The 16752-nt window shown below is 35.1% G+C and overlaps 1 protein-coding gene across 1 annotated transcript; it reads left to right on the top strand.

Annotated features, from left to right (window-relative positions):
• The first annotated feature begins 1442 nt into the window (after positions 1 to 1442).
• On the top strand, positions 1443 to 16126 carry Cylc1 (cylicin 1). Its single transcript, XM_087902749.1, has 6 exons — positions 1443 to 1518; positions 6289 to 6342; positions 9160 to 9200; positions 10669 to 10769; positions 12570 to 14252; positions 15970 to 16126. Exons 1-6 carry the CDS (start codon positions 1502 to 1504, stop codon positions 16000 to 16002), a joined length of 1929 nt encoding a protein of 642 aa, XP_087758875.1. The 5' UTR covers positions 1443 to 1501; the 3' UTR covers positions 16003 to 16126.
• Positions 16127 to 16752: the final 626 nt, after the last annotated feature.

The raw sequence follows: 16752 nt of genomic DNA, 5'->3' as shown, positions 1-16752 counted from the left end.
AGTTCTACCTTGCTATAGGTCCAAAGCAATTTCTTTATTCATTAATGGTAATCACAGCACACAGACGGGACTCTGACATCAGAAAATGACTACAAAAAAGCTATAGATAAGAAGAATTAGTTCTATTTTAATATTTTCTGGTAGCAGAAATATTCTACAAAAGTTCACAATATGTTCCAAAATTTCTAGAAGAGAAGAGTTTCAGTATCACTAGCACATGATAGCAATAAATGCTTGAGGAATGGAAATGTAAATTACTCTGGTTTTATTACAAACTATACATAGGTATAAAGATATAATATATCCCACCAATGTGTATATGTGTGTGTGAATAAGATGTTTAAAATAAAATAATATAAAAATGATGAAAATTCTTCATTAAAAAATGATTGCAGCACTTTAACACATAATAAAGTATATCCAACAAAAATTCACTTCTGAATGAACAGTAGGCAGGAGATATTAGAAAGGTGGCTTGAATTACATCAGATACACTAGAAACTTTATATACTTCTGTTTACAATTCTTTATTATAATGTTATAAATAATTTCAGGGTTTTCCAAGATAATAGGGTTTTTTGAGCCATTTTCCCTATAAATAAAAATATCCTTCTTGGGTTTCAGGATGTTGACAAAGGGAGTTTTGGGAAATTAACTGAAAAAGAAATGAAAGAAATGACAGTTTATTAATTTCCAGAAACATATTAGAAACTTACACATTAATTTAATGTGTGTGTTATTACATTAATTTAATGTTGGTGCACATATGAAGTTCATAATAATGTAATATACACTTATAAGAAATAAGATGGTAATATATGAAAAGAGAGTTTTTCGGCACATACCATTAAACTAACCTAAGAGTTTTTGTTTCCATGATGGGAAAAATAATATTTATAATTGTTCTACCAAGTAGTAGCTTATAATTTTGTACAACTTTGTAAAATGCAGCATTTTCTTTCAGACTGCAAAGGTCTACAAATACTATCAATTTAATAGACATTCTACCTTTTAGAATTGAAAATATACAAAATAAGTAAAGTTTCCCCTTTTGGAAAAATACCATTTTAATCATACAAAACATTTTCAAAGAGCTCGGATTGAATTTGAAATAGTTGTAGCTGATTATAGCTTCTCTATTTAAGAGAAATTTTGTATTCTATTTTCTCTCCATTTTTAACACACATATATGCACATGTATGAGCACAGAAGTCCACTCAAAATTAGTGCTGATCAACTTCACATAAAATAATTAGCTATTTATTTCACAAGCAAGTAAAATTAACTAATGAATAACTGACTGAGACTCTCACTTAATGGTTTTAAAAAATATGGAGACACATTAATACTTTTAAAATATTTAGATATATGTATACAGTGTAAAATATGGTGTGTTTCTCTTTAAATTTTTGTAGCTCAAGAGACTCTTTATGATGTCATGACTCAACTATCAGTTTGACCATACAAATGTTGAGGTCCTGGCAGAAGATAGGCAAAGAAAATGTCTCTGTCGAAAGTGTAAGTCCTCTTTTTACTACTTTCTAGTATTCTTAATAATTAACGTGTTCAATGAACTTACACAGTTTTGTGTAAAGACAGACAATGCCTATTCATTTTTATAGGTTAAAGTTTGAATGTTAAACAAATTTCCCATCCAGTTCAGGCTCTTTAGAAAATGTTTAAATGTCCATGTCCTTTTGAGGTTGTTTTTTGTAACCATGTCTTGTTTTGGGCAGAATCGAAATAAGTAATGTGTGTGTGTGGTTTATTTAAGATATAAACTTAGATATAAGGTAACATTGTATTGTATTTAACAACCGGCAAACTTTAGTTTATGAGTAAGAACTTGTGCCATCAAGACCTGCTTGTGCCCAATCTCTCTCTCTCTCTCCTTTCTCTCTCTCTTTTTCTCTCTCCTCTCTCTCTCCTCCTCCCTCTCCTCTCTCTCTCTCCTTTCTCTCTACCCTTTCTCTCCCTCTCTTCCTCTCTCTCCTCTCTCTCTTAATCTTTCTTTTTCTCTCCTTTCTCTCTCTCCTCTCTCTCTCCTTTCTCTCTCTCTTTCTCTCTCTCCCCTCTCTCTCTCCTTTATCTCTCCTCTCTCTCCTTTCTCTTTCTCTCTCTCTCCTTTCTCTTTTTCTCTCTCTCCTTTCTCGCTTTCTCTCTCCTCTCTCTTTTCTTTCTCTCTCTCCTTTCTCTCTCCTTTCTCTCTCTCTCTTTCTCTCTCTCCTCTCTCTCTTCTTTCTCTCTCTCGCCTTTCTCCTTTCTTTCTCTCCTCTCTCTCTCTTTCTTTCTCTCTCTCTCCTCCTCTCTCTCTCCCCTCTCTCTCTCCTTTCTCTCTCTCTCCTCTCTCTCTCCTTTCTCTATCTCTTTCTCTCTCTCCCCTCTCTCTCTTTTCTCTCTGCTCTCTCCTTTCTCTTTCTCTCCTTTCTCTTTCTCTCCTTTCTCTTTCTCTCTCCTTTCTCTCTCTCTCCTCTCTCTCTCTCTTTTTTCTCTTTCTCTCTCTCCTTTCTCTCTCCTTTCTCTCTCTCCTCTCTCTCTTTCTCTCTTTCTTCTCTCTCTCCTCCTCTCTCTCCTCTCTCTCTTCTTTCTCTCTCTCTCCTCTCTCTCCTTTCTCTCTCTCTCCTCTCCCTCTCCTTTCTCTCTCTCTTTCTCTCTCTCCCTCTCTCTCCTCTCTCTCTCCCTTGCTCTCTTGCTCTCTCTCCTTTCTCTCTCTCCTCTCTCTCCTCTATCTCCCTCCCCTCTCTTCTCTCTCTCCCTTCTCTCTCTCCTTTCTCCCCCCCTCTCTCTCCTCTCTCTCTTTTTCTCTCTCTCCTCTCTCTCTCCTTTCTCTCTCTCTTTATCTCTCTCCTCTCTCTCCTTTCTCTCTCTTTCTCTCTCCTCTCTCTCTCCTTTCTCTTTCTCCTCTCTCTCCTTTCTCTTTCTCCTCTCTCTCCTTTCTCTTTCTCCTCTCTCTCCTTTCTCTCTCTCTCCTCTCTCTCTCCTTTCTCTCTCTCCCTCTCTCTCCTTTCTCTCTCTCTTTCTTTCTCTCTCTCCTCTCTCTCTCCCTTGCTCTCTTGCTCTCTCTCCTGTCTCTCTTTCTCTCCTCTCTCTCTCTTTCTCTCTCTCCTCTCTCTCTCCTCTATCTCCCTCCCCTCTCTTCTCTCTCTCTCTCCCTTCTCTTTCTCCTTTCTCTCTCTCTCTCTCTCTCTCTCTCTCTCTCACACACACACACACACACACACACACACACGTGAGCACACACACACATAAATTTAATGATTCCTGCTGTTTATATCCTACTTTATAGCTTAGTGGGTCAGATAACACTCAGTTCATGATAGGCAGCTCAGGTTGCATGGTAATTTGGTAGCTCATTGTTTCTTTTATGACCTAATAGTAGGCCAAGAGCTTTCAAATGGGGAGTAGTCAACTGTAGATGATGGTAAAGACTTAAGCAAAAATCCCAAGTCTCCTCTGTAATTCACCTATAGGGGCCTGCCAAAGGTTCCAAACAGCAATTTTGGTTGGTTTTTCTTCCCATCCTCTGACATACATATGTGTGACCAAGAGCTCAAAGTTGTTACCACCTGATCACTTTGTCCAATCAGCATAATTTCATCAATATAGTGGACCAGTATGGTAGTTTGTGGAAGAGACAGATGATCAAGATCCCTCAGAACTAAGTTATGACTCAGAACTGGAGAGTTAATATACCCTTAAGCTAACTGTAAAAGTATATTTTAACCTTCCAAACTGAAAACAAATCACTTCTGAAGGTCCTTATGGGCAGGTATTGAGAAAAATGCATTTGATAGATCAACAGCTGCATACCATGTACCAGGAGATGTGTTAATATGCTCAAGTAAAGACACCATATCTGACACATCAGCTGCAATCAGTCACTACCTGATTGGATTTTTGTTGTCAACTGTAATACTTCACAATTATCAAACTCATCACATTTAATTCATCCAACTGAGCTGCAGCAACTCCAACTCTAAGGTTTGGCACAAGGAAGAGGACAACAACTATGCTCTTCAAATGTCTTAGTGCCCTTCTCATCATTTTGTGTCTTATAGGGAAAATGTCTTCAGAGCCTTCATATTGTGGAGGATTGAGTTTTGTATAGTCTACCCACTCTAGCATTGCAATTTCCCTGAGCATTAAAATCTCTTCATTAACACTATGCCAAGCAATATCAGGCATCTCCAGCTCCTTTTCAGTAGGCCATCTTTTGGCAAATGCATCAGCCAAACAAACTTTTTATACCACATTTAACTGTTCAAGCTTCCCAATTAAACTGAGAATCTCCATCCATATAAATAAATTCACCCTGCCTTAGTTATATATTTCTCTCTCCATCATCCTACATGCTTAAAATCCATTCCCACACATACTCTGCAGATTTCTGTTGAATGAATTGACAAACTCATTAAGTTCTTTAGGGATATAGCATATATCCTCATGGATTAACATTCTACCACTCCCTAGTAGTATCATTCTTAAGTCTGGTTATTGATATAGAGGTGACTATTTGGAGGACCCTGAGGGACGTCAGTATTATCTTGCTTGGTGACTCCTTCAGGGAAGGTTACTGCTAATTTGTGAAACAATGAATTGAAGATTGATTTCCATATGTTCTGTGTCCAAAATGTGTGGTCTCTTCAGCAACAAGATGAGACCATCTAGTTATGATGGAAAACTAAGAGAAATAGCAATAGCCTATATATGATTTTGAGTGCCTAAGGGATCTTGCTGACCAACAAGTAGGTAACCTGTGCCTGACACTGAGATTGTCATTTATAATGTGTATGTTCCAGGAACAACATTGTTCATCCATGTGGGATGCATGTGTTCAAACTCGTTTAAAAAGTTTTTAATCAGTATACAAACCAGTCGATTGTCATAAGACTCCTTAGTTTTGCTTAACCTGTACCCTAACCCCTTCTCTCCCATGCCCATCCCTCCATCCACATGTAAGCTTTTAGCCTCATTATTGCATCACCCTGTCACATCACATATGCTTTACTGTTGCCTCTCATATTTTTAACTTGAGTTACAATATTGATTTAAATATACCTTCTTCACACTTTAATTAGGACTTCTCCTGCTCCCTCATTTTCATATTCCCATCACTCTACTACTTGCCTGAATCATTTGGCCTCCAGTTCCACCTCTCTACTCTTGCATTTTACCTATAATCTACTATATCCTTTCCATGAATATAGCTCCAATGTCCTAGTTCTACTATTTTGACATTCACGTGTATTCCAAGTTGAAAACACATAACCAAACATTTCAAGTTAGGTCCCAGATATGAAAGAAACCATGTAGTGTTTGTGTTACATTTACCTGATAATTCCATGCTTTTGTTTTCTTTCAAGTTAAGTGTTATTACCTTGTGTAAATCTACTCAATTGTACATATGTACTATGATGGGCAACCAAGATCAATGGTAATAGGCCATATTCTATGAGTTTTTTTTCCTGATGCAGTTGTTTGTTGATGGGCATCTAGATAGAACCCATTTCCCAATACTTTGAGTAGAACAGCAATGAATATGAATGTGCAAGTATCTCTGTATAAGGTACAAAGTCCTTTGGTTATATAATTTGGAGTGGAACTGCTGGGTTCACCTAGTAAGTCTATTTTAAGTCATCCATTTTTTTCATGAAAAATTTGTAGAATAATCTCCATAGTGTTTGCAGCAGTTTACATTCCCAATAACAGTACATAGGGGTCCCATTTTAACCACATCTATATCAGCATTTGTTGTCATTTATATTCCTGATGGTGGCCACTTTATGATGAGATGGAATCTTATGCTTTTATCTGGTGGCTAAGAATGCTAAGCAATTTTGAAGTGTTTACTGTCCATTTGTATTGTTTGTATTGAAAACTTTATGCTCAATTCCATAAACCATTTTTACTGGGTTGTTTGTTTCCTTGCTATTTAAAGCTTTTAATTCCTTGTGTTTTCTATACACTAATCCTTTGTCAGATGTATAGCTAGCAAAATACTGTCTCACATTCTGTTGGCTGCCTCCACTCAATTGACAATTTTCTGTTCTGTATAGAGGCTTTTTTGTGTTGTGGGGTTACATTTGTCAGTTATTGATATTATTTCCTGAGTTACTGGAGTCCTATAAGCAGTGTTCCATTTACCTGTTCTACTAGCAGTTACAGATTATTGGGTCTTGTGTTGAGGTCACTGATTCAATTGCAGGTGAGTTTTATGCAGGCCAAGAGGGAAGGAGCTACCTTTTCTATTTCTTGAAGAGTTTGTAATTATTGTTTCTTCTTAATCAGGTATAAGGAGAAATTGACCAACGAAGATGCTGAGACCTCAAGCTCTACATGTCGGTGAGTGTTTTAATAATGACTGTGAGAATGATAACTCATTTTCTGTTTTCCATTTCAGTTTTTGTATGCTTAGTTTTAAGAAAATGTCCATTTCACCTAAACTTTCAAAATAATTACTACAAAACTTTTGTCTTTCATTTGTCCTATCACATATATTATCTTGTTTTCCTCATTCATGTTATGGCTTTAATCTGCTGCCTAAAATATAGTTACTTCATTTTATTTATTTTGTCTAAATTTTTAAATTAACAAATTTCTAACATCACAAAAATTACTAAGAATGGTTATTCTTGGTATTTAAGACATGGTGTAGTGGTAAAGTACTTGCTACATAACCCCAATGACCTGAGCCAGAATATGTAACACCTGAATGCTTGAGCACAAACATTGGCAATCTAATACATCTGTTTGGGTATTAGAGGCAGAAATAGGATAATTCTCAGAAGCTTTAGGGCCAACTAACTTGGTATATGAAGTGGTGATCAACAAGAGATGTCCTGTGTCAAATAAAATCAAAATAAAAACTAACAGCTGTAATACACTGTGGCATTCAAGTGGGCCTACACAGTAACATGCGCATACACACAACTCACTGGGGCAATGCATCCCTAAGCTTGAGATGTCTAAGAAAACAGGTTGAGCAAACAATGCTGAGCAAGCAATAAGCAGCATTCTTTCATGATTTTAATTCCTGTCTCCTAAATCCTGACTTGAATTTCTGCTCTGACTTTCCTATATGATGGACTACAAATTGTAAGATGAAATAAAATCTTACATCCCCCAAGTTGCTATATATTCAATCATACCACAAGGACACTTGCTCAAATATGTTCACAGAAGCTTTATTCATAATAATCAGAACATGGAAGTAATCTAGATGTTCCTCAACAGATGAATGGTTAAAGAAAATGTGCTACGTTTACATAATGGAGCATGACTCAACTATTGAAAACAATGACATCAAAAAATTTACAAGCAAATAGATAGAATTAGTAAAAGATCATCCCGAGTGAGGTAACTCAATCCAGAAAGACAAATATGGAACATACTCAATTATAAGTGGATATTAGACTCAATTATAAGTGAATATTAGCTGTAAAATAAAGAATATCTGTGCTATAATCCACAGACCCAGAGAGGTTAGGTAAAAAGTAGGGGCTCAATAGTGGACACTAGGATCTCCCTGGGAAGAAGAAATAGAATAGATTTCATGGGTGGACTGTGGATGACTGGAGATAGGAACATGAGGGATTTGGTAGTGGATGGTGGAGGGGGAGGATACTGAAAATGATGACTGGAAAAGGAGGGCATTTAGGGGAGTGGCAGAAACCTAGTACAAGGAAAACACCCAGGAATCTACAAGGATGACTCCAATTAAACTCATAGCAATAAGGTATATATAGCCTGAACTGGCCATTTCCTCTGTCCAGGAAAGACTTCCAGTGGTTGGGATTGGGACACCATCCAGATGTCCCAGTCCTATTGTCTGTCCTGCCTATTGGATGTTCTGGGTGTAAGGGTAATGTAGAGATTGTAGAAGTAGCCAACTAGTGACTGGTCCAGCCTGAGATCCATGCCATAAGAGTGAGTTCACTGCTGACACTGCTTGCAGTACCAGATCACAGAAGCTGTATGACCAAAAGACCTAGGATATAACCAAACATGTCTGGAGATTAAAAATAAGTCAATGTAATGATGCCTAATAAAATTATGCTATACTCATAGATGGGTGCCTATCCTAATTGTAATCAGATATGCTTCATTCAGTAACTGATGGAAATAGATGTAGAGACCCACCGACAAACTGATAGGGGAGTTCAGCCAATCATATTCTGTTTTCGGGGCGTGCCGCCCTCAGGCAAAAGCCTGCCTATAAACCTTGCAAACGCGCTCCGCTAGCTCTCTTTTCGCCTGGCTCCTGTGTCCGGACGGATCGGTTGGATTCTGGTGTAAGCTGTTGTAAGTCTTACTTCTGTTTATTAAAGCTATATATTTTGTATCAAGATAGTCTGGGTACTTTTCTTTACCAATCGCCCTGCAGCTTCAACAAACATTAGGTGGAACTTAGAAAATCCTGCTGAAGATGGGAAGAAAAGACTGTGGGAGACAGAGGAGTCAAGGTCATCACAAGAAACCCACAGAAACTGGGCTCATAGGATCTTGCAGACTAAACTAACAACAAGGGTTTCTGCATAGTTTCTGCATGGAACTGACATAAGCCCTCTGCATATATAATACAGTTGTGTAGCTTAGTCTTCCTGTGAAACTTCTAACCGAGGAAATGACCTGAGTGACTTTTTGCTGGCTTTTGGAACCCTATTCCTCATTCTGAATTGCCTTGTCCAGTCTTACTATAAGGGGAGGTGCTTAGTCTTACTGAACTTACTATGTCATGCTTTGTTGACACCAATGGGAAGCTTACACTTTTATGAAGAGAAAGGAAGAGAGAAAGACTGGCAGATGGGAATAGGGAAGACTCGGAGTTAAGGATGGAGAAGAAACTGGTAAGAATGAAAAACAAATAATAAATTCATGAATTAAATCATAAATACATAAATAGATAGTAGCTATTTAATGGTGACTATGGAATGGGCCTTTTCTGGGTATTAGACCCTTTTTAAGGAAGTGTAAATAATTTGGGTTCAAATTTAAATACATCTCATAATTCTAGTTTGTTTTTATTCGATATTGAAGAATTCAGTGATGAGAAAGTGTATTAAACATATTCAAGTGTAGGTATTGAAGGAAAACACATAATGATGATGATAATTACCCACAGTAAAAATTCAGTTAAAACGTTGTCTTTATCTTTTACAGGCTGGAAATAAACACCACAACACATGATGATCACGTTTTGAGTAAGAATTTATTATCTGAAATTTGTTTTTGTTTATATTTCTAAGCACTGTAGCAACAAATGGCTAGTACTCCCTAGTAAATGTGGTAAGAAATAAACTTTCCTGAATTTGCTGCAGTTTTGACACATGCTTGTATACACACATACAAACATACATACATACATACATACATATGCATGTGCAAAATACTTCTGACTTTGAAGCATGTACTTATTAGTTGACTTCAAATAAGAGATTATTTTAGTTTGTTCTTCCTTCTCATATATGAATCATGCTTACTCTCATAAACTCTCCCTGTGCTCAAAGTTTATAACTACAAAACTTAAAGTGAAAAAGGCAAACAAAGTTAGAGATGAGAGAACATAAGAAATAGTCCATTCATTGAGAAGTTGCAAGCTTACCTACAGTAGCATAATTTTTTTGTTAGTTCCAGTCCTACACTCAGTAAATTTACAAAGAACATTGTAACACTTCAGTTAAGGGATTGTGTCTGGGGCCAAATTGCCTGTGAATCTTAATTCAGCTATTTACTAGTTTTGTGATTTGGAATAAGAAATTTAACATAAGACAGTGTGCTATTTTTATATATCTGTATAATATGCAATGGCAATGGCATTATATAATTCAAAAAGAATTTACAAGGATTGAGTTTACAACTATGAAGTCTTAGAATGTAATCTGACATATAAAAAACTAACTATTGGCAGTATCAGCTACATTGCAATTATTACTATGACTAGCTTCACATATAGCAGCTCTTCAAATATATATAAAAAGTCACCACATCTCTCATTAACCTCCTCCTCTCTAGGAACACTATCCTAAATCTCGTTCCCAGTTGCTCTTTTGTCATAGTTTTCAGACAGTTGGATATTCCTGAATTTTCTGAATAACCTCTAATATGTGTATATCCTTAAAGAGTTTATAGAGTGGACAAGAATATTTGCGTTTCTTGATCTAATTCTTGTGGTTGGATGTACCACTAAATTCAGAGGGTTAAATCTGAAACATCTCTGAAAATTAAGGCATTCACTGGTTACTTTATTCTTAGTGTTATGCTATTTATTATAGAAATCATGGAAGAATTAATCATATTATATTATCTCCCACTTAACCAAAATGACATTAGGAAATCAAGACAGAGGAGACAATGTAAGCATTTGAAAGTAAAGAGTTGGAATTTGTATATATTTTATTTCTATCACTTTATAACAAGTTTAGTATTATTATTTAGGCAAATATCTGTGAAAATAGGTTTTACATAAAAATAAAATTTGTTGTGTGAAACATAAGCCAATGACAAATAGAAAAATAGTTTTATTTTCCCTAATTGCTATTCAGATAAGCTGCAAGGGGAAAAGTTATGCAAATTACTTTTACTTAAATAGTATAATTCACATAACAATGTTTTTCAATGCATGAGTCTGGCTATTAACTCCAATTTTTTATTTTGTCTTTCTCATCTCAGTCGGTCAAAAGACTGAAAAATGGAATCAAGAAAATACCAAAATACCTCTGCCAGGTATAAAGAAGAGATCAGAATCTTCAGAATTACAAATTGCAGTTCCTGTAAGTATAGAAAAAGTCACTTTAAAACTAAATTTATACTGATCACAGCATATATAAACATAAATAAGACATAATTTGAGTTACAATATTCAGAAGCAGAATTTTAAATTTCTAAATCTATAGAACAAATTGTTCATCTGTGTTTTAAAGATGTGCTTTATCTTTCATTTTTGAAATTATAATTATATCATATCAATATTTTGAAGACAATAATCTCTATAGGTACTAATCTTTCATAAATATTCCATTGCTTTGGTATTATCTTTAGAAACAGTATTCTTTTGTGTTTTATTTGTATACTATTTACATTTCAATCTTATATTAAATAACTGTTCTCCTTTATAAGATCATATCATATTATTTGATTTATTATTATTGTTAGTGGCTCCGGGTGTGTATAATGTGTGTTTATATGAATGCAAGCATGAGTGTACATAGATTTAGAGTATAGCTTTCAGAAGGTGCTTGTCTACTTCCACTCTGGAATCCAATTCAGGTCACCCAATTTGTATAGTAAGTACCATTTTATGCTGAGTTATCTTACCAGCCCTACCAATTTGTTTTAACTAAAGCATAAAACTGTAAAAAGGAATGTTTAAGAAAACCAGCCTACAAATCACAATCCCAGAGAACTTAGACAACAATGAGAACACTAAGAGAGACTTACATAGATGTAATCTACATGGGAAGTAGAAAATAGAAAAGGACAAGATCTCCTGAATAAATTGGGAACATGGGGACCTTGGGCAGAGTTGAAGAGGGAAGGGGAGAGGCAGGGAGGGGAGCAGAGAAAAATGTAGCGCTCAATAAAAAAAAATCACTAAAAAAGGGGGAAAAGGCTGTGACTATGTCATTTCTCCCTTCCCTTTCCTCTCTCCAAAACTTTCCATATATTCCTCCTTGCTCTCTTTTGAATCCATGTAATTGTTGTTACACACACACATTTATACATTCCTAATTTGTACATAGTTCTCAACACTAGCATTGCTCTCTTTTGAATCCATGTAGCTGTTGTTACACACACACACACACACACACACACACACACACACATATACATTCCTAATTTGTACATAGTTCTCAACACTAGCATTATTAAGTTTAAAAAATGGACATTTCAAATCTACAAGTGGTGGATCAAATAGATCAAAAATAAATCTTGAAATGAGATCTAATTTTAAAGATGTGGAACATGCCTGTTTTCTTAAAACAGGAATTCGTGATACTTGATAGTGGGAGATTCAAGTTTTCTGTGCTTCTTTAAAGTGGAGTTATTATAAATTGGATCTTTCATTAGCAAAATGGATAACTAGTACCCGTGAATAATCCATTGTGATATCAAAAGATTTTTAAAGTCTTTCTCAAAGCTCAGTTACAACCAATGCATGTATTCTATGATTGTGCGTTATTTGTATAATAATATAATCTTCATCCTTTCCTACATAGTCATTGTTTAATCTCATATAACCATTTTACTGCTGGACCTTCTACTGAGTAATTGAAACAATGTGACAATTAAGGGTTTGCCAGATAAATCTGTTAGTAAAGGTACTTGTCACCAAATCTGATGACCTGAGCTTTATCTGTAGACCCAGTTGATGGAAGGAGAGAACTTGCTACCTTGAGGTTTTCCTCTAAACTCCACACATACACCACACTGTCCACACACACACAAACACATACACATCTTGAAATAGAAAAAATATTTTGAGAGATGTTTAATTAAAAGATAAATTTTTATGCTGCAAATAAAAACATTCATTCACAAATGTTTATCATTATTTTCCCCAAACTTTTCAGAGGCAAGAGAAAAGGAAAATTGAGAAAGGTCAGAAAACAACTAATATATGGATAAACCAATGTTTCCGAGAACTTTTCCTAAAGCCACCCTTTTCCCTAGCTTTCATTATGCAGGCTCCATTCAAATATCTTTATAATCCTCAAAACCATTACATAATGGCTGAAACTAGAAAGACCAAAGATGATAAAAGAACAACTTTGAAGAAAAAATCCAAGGAAAAATTAAGCTCATCTGTAATAAATCTGGAACCCAAGAAAATGATAACCGATGGCAAACCTGAAATAAACAATGCAGAAAAAATTCCATCAAAATTGTCACACAAAGGTGAACTATTTAAGAAGCCAAATGCCACATCAGAAATAAATCTAGAATGCAACAATTTCAAAATAACCATGGAAATGGATTCAAGAATTGATAACATAGATTTAAGGAATTCCAAGGAGACAGAAAATGAATCTACATTTTGGAAGGACAATCCAAATACAGACTCCAAAATGAGATCTAACAAATTTTCTGATAACACATCAGCATGCATAAACACCTCAAACATGGACTTAATGTTATTTCTAAATAACTTCAAAGATGAATCCATAGAATTTTCTGAATGGTCAATAAATTGCTCACAGAACAATGCAAAAAAGCCTGTGAAGAAGGGTGGAAAGAAGGAAAAGGACTCTGATCTTGATTCTGGAGACTCAAAAGATGCAAAAAAAGAAGGAAAGAAAAAGGAGAAAAAAGAATTCAAGAAAAAGAAGGATACAGATTCTACTGGTGGTGAATCTGGTGACAACAAGGATGCAAAGAAAGAACCAAAAAAAGATAAAAAAGAAAAAAAGGAAGTCAAGAAAAAGAAGGACACCGAATCTACTGATGCTGAATCTGGTGACAACAAGGATGCAAAGAAAGATAAGAAAGAAAAGAATGCAGACAAGAAGGGTTCAGAATCTACTGAGGCTGAATCTGTAGATTTAAAGGGTGAAAAGAAGGAAAAGAGACGTTTGAAGAAAGATGACAAGAAGGATGCCTTCTATACTGATTCCGAATCTGATGCAGAGACCAAGAAGGACAAGAGAGATGAAAAGAAGGAAAATAAAGGGAAAAGAAAGAAGACTATCATGGATACATTGTCTACTGATGCTGATTCTGAATCTGAAAATGACCCAACAGGAAAGAAAGGTGAGAAAAAAGATAAGAAAATTACAAAGAAAGGAGAAAAGAAGGATGCAAAAAAACCTGTAGATTCTACTGCAAGTGACTCTGAAATCGAAAAAAAGAAGGAAAAGAAAGAGACCATGAAAGACTCAGTGAAGGACATAGGTAGTTATACTGATTCAGCTTCGGATGGATCTCCCAAGGCAGGCATAAGGAGAGCTGCAAGGCCCTCAGGTACTGAATCTGAAGGGTCATTGGTGTTTAGGGTTATAAAGACCACTGATGATTCAGATGCCACATCCACAGACTCAAAGAAGGTAACATCAGAACAAAAGAGAGTATTCAGAGCATCATCCAAAAAGACTACTTTCAGAGAAAAGGGGGAAAGAGATGTGGTTGGCAGAATTCCTTCATCAAGAGAAAGGCTGCCATTCCCTCCTTATGAACCTCTGCGAACAACACCTAAGCCCAAACGCGTCTGTCAGTGCAAGGTGCCTCCTCCACCTCCAAAGCCAAGATATGCTCCTTTGGTAAGTTTACTACTATTTAGTAATTTAGGCCAAGTTGGATTTTGAAGAGAAAGTTTAAAAATCTGAATATATAATGTAGGGAAAAATTTTCTATTAATTCTATGTTTAGCAGTATTCGATATTTAACAGTTTTCAAATTTGGAACCTGGGGGCAAGGAAGATGAAAAGTCCATTGAAACAAACAAGTTGCCAAACAAATGCTTTAATTTCAATAGAGAAACACTTATTTTGACTAGAGTAGGGGAAAATAGTTTGTGACTTAAAACATTTTACTTACATTTTGCAGAAATGCTTAACTATAAAACACTTGAAAAAAACAAAATTAAAAACTGATTAAAACACTGAGGAAACGTTTAAATGAAGCATAAAGACATTTCCTTAGAAGTTGCTCAATGCAGTAAGTCCCAATTAACAAAATGGACACAACAGGTAAAAAGAAAACCAAGATTCATTAATGTAAAAAACTTCCTTATTCTATCCAAGTGGAATAGTCCCGATTCTTACAACAGAAAACACAAGTTATCTTTCCAGAAGTGACAAAATCTCCTCTGGTTTCTAAGCATCTTTTTTAGATTAACTCCCTCTTCTTGGGGATAAATACTCTGTTTGTTTATAATTTCAACTTTTCATAACCAAGAGATTGCTCTTTCAATTCCCCTTTTCCAAATAGCTTGTGGTTTTTGGTGGGGGGAGTACATGAATATACAAATCACTTTGAAAGGTGCTGCCTGTATATAGTATCATATATTTCTAGATCTCTGTAATCTTTGGTTGAATTATTATGCAGTTACATAGTCTTGGGACATGCACCACAAGTCTGTTTCCTCTGCTTTTACCTTGTTCCTTGTCCATTCATATCTTGGTAGAGCTGAGATCCTCTGTCATGCTAAGTGCAAGACAATCCAAATTACTCTTAGGTATTGAAGTTATTCCTTTCATTTTCATTCATTATTGCCTCTACCATCTTCTCTGCTACCATCTTAAATTTTATCTAGGCTCAAGTTAGGATATGTAGGAACAGTGAGATAATACATGAAATAATACTATTTAAGAAATTTCCAAAAATGTAAAAATTTTGATAGAGAGAAAAATAAAACCATACACATTAAGAAGATTACAACACTGTCTATCATTGAAAAACTCTGAAATTAATTTTATAAAATTATGGTTTCTCAAAATATAAAATATTGTGTGCATATATGTACTTATACATACTCAGATATGATATCTATAAAGTTAAGAGAGAGAAACAAAGAATAATATATGACATTGAAGCTAGGAGAAAAACCTATATACATGTAGAAAGACTACATAGCAATATACACATTTGAAAGTATTTGCATTTGTGTTGTACAATCTGGTTACTGTTACTTTATATTTTATATTATATTTTCAAATTCGAAGGTAGACTAATAGTTTGACCCTTAAAGGGTTTTAGTTTCTCTACAAAGAATAGAAACTAGAGTAGTATTTGATACTTCTTAAGCCTGAGTATCATTAAGTGCACTCCAGGGGTTAATATGTACATTTCTGGACAACATCTTCAATGATGTTTGAATTAGAGATCTGGAGTCCAGGGAGGGACAGCATTTAGAAACATTCCAAGTTTTTCTCAATCTATAATACTGTGTGTTTAATTATAATCTTTAACATATCAGGTATTCTCTATAACTAATAATACTTTCTTTTATTTTCATCTTTCAACTTTATCCTACAGCCTGAAGCGAAATGGATCCATAAGCTGCTCTGAAGAATAAGTGAGCTCTAGGTTTCGCAGACTGGTCTTATGGAAGCAAACTACTTTCAAAGCACCTCTCTGCTTCAGTGTAACTGTAGTAAATAAAAGTAGCAACAGCAGCATCCAAATATCAAAAGCAGTTTGTGAGTAATTTAGTAAGTGTGCAGTGTTGTGTGTGTGATCTTTCATATATGTGTGTTTATGTGTGGGTTTGTATGTTCATGTGTCTCTGTGTGTGTTTTATATAATTTTAAAGATGATTTATAGAGATATGTTATCTATTTTTCAAATATTTGAACTACTAAAACCAAAATGATGTAACACTTCACTCCATGCTCTGGGGCTTCATTCTGGAACAAATTCTGAATTTATATGAAAATATAGCTACCTGATGGAAAACCTTGCCACATTTTGTTAATTCCTATTATATTGAGAATATGGAAAAGAAAACAAACAATAAAATATGTCAGATCCTTCTTCATTATTAAAGAGGAGGGAGAACTTAGGACCCTGATATCTTCTCAATGAAACTGTAATAAATGGAAGGTCTTACATTAAGTCACAATCTTAATGTTTTCACTACATTCCTATATTGCCAAACTTCAGAGTAACATTTAGTGTGTGTGCTTTTTAGGGAAACTGAATATCCAAACTATAGTTTGGTCACCAAATTCTCATGTGCATCTCAAAATGTAAAACATTTTTAGTTAATTTCTATGAATGTCCATAGACTTATTCCAGAGTTGCTCAAAAGACCAAGTG

The sequence above is a fragment of the Myodes glareolus genome, chromosome X (assembly GCF_982192425.1).
Source record: "Myodes glareolus chromosome X, mMyoGla1.1, whole genome shotgun sequence".
Lineage (NCBI taxonomy): Eukaryota > Metazoa > Chordata > Mammalia > Rodentia > Cricetidae > Myodes > Myodes glareolus.
This window is presented reverse-complemented; position numbering and strand designations above follow the sequence as displayed.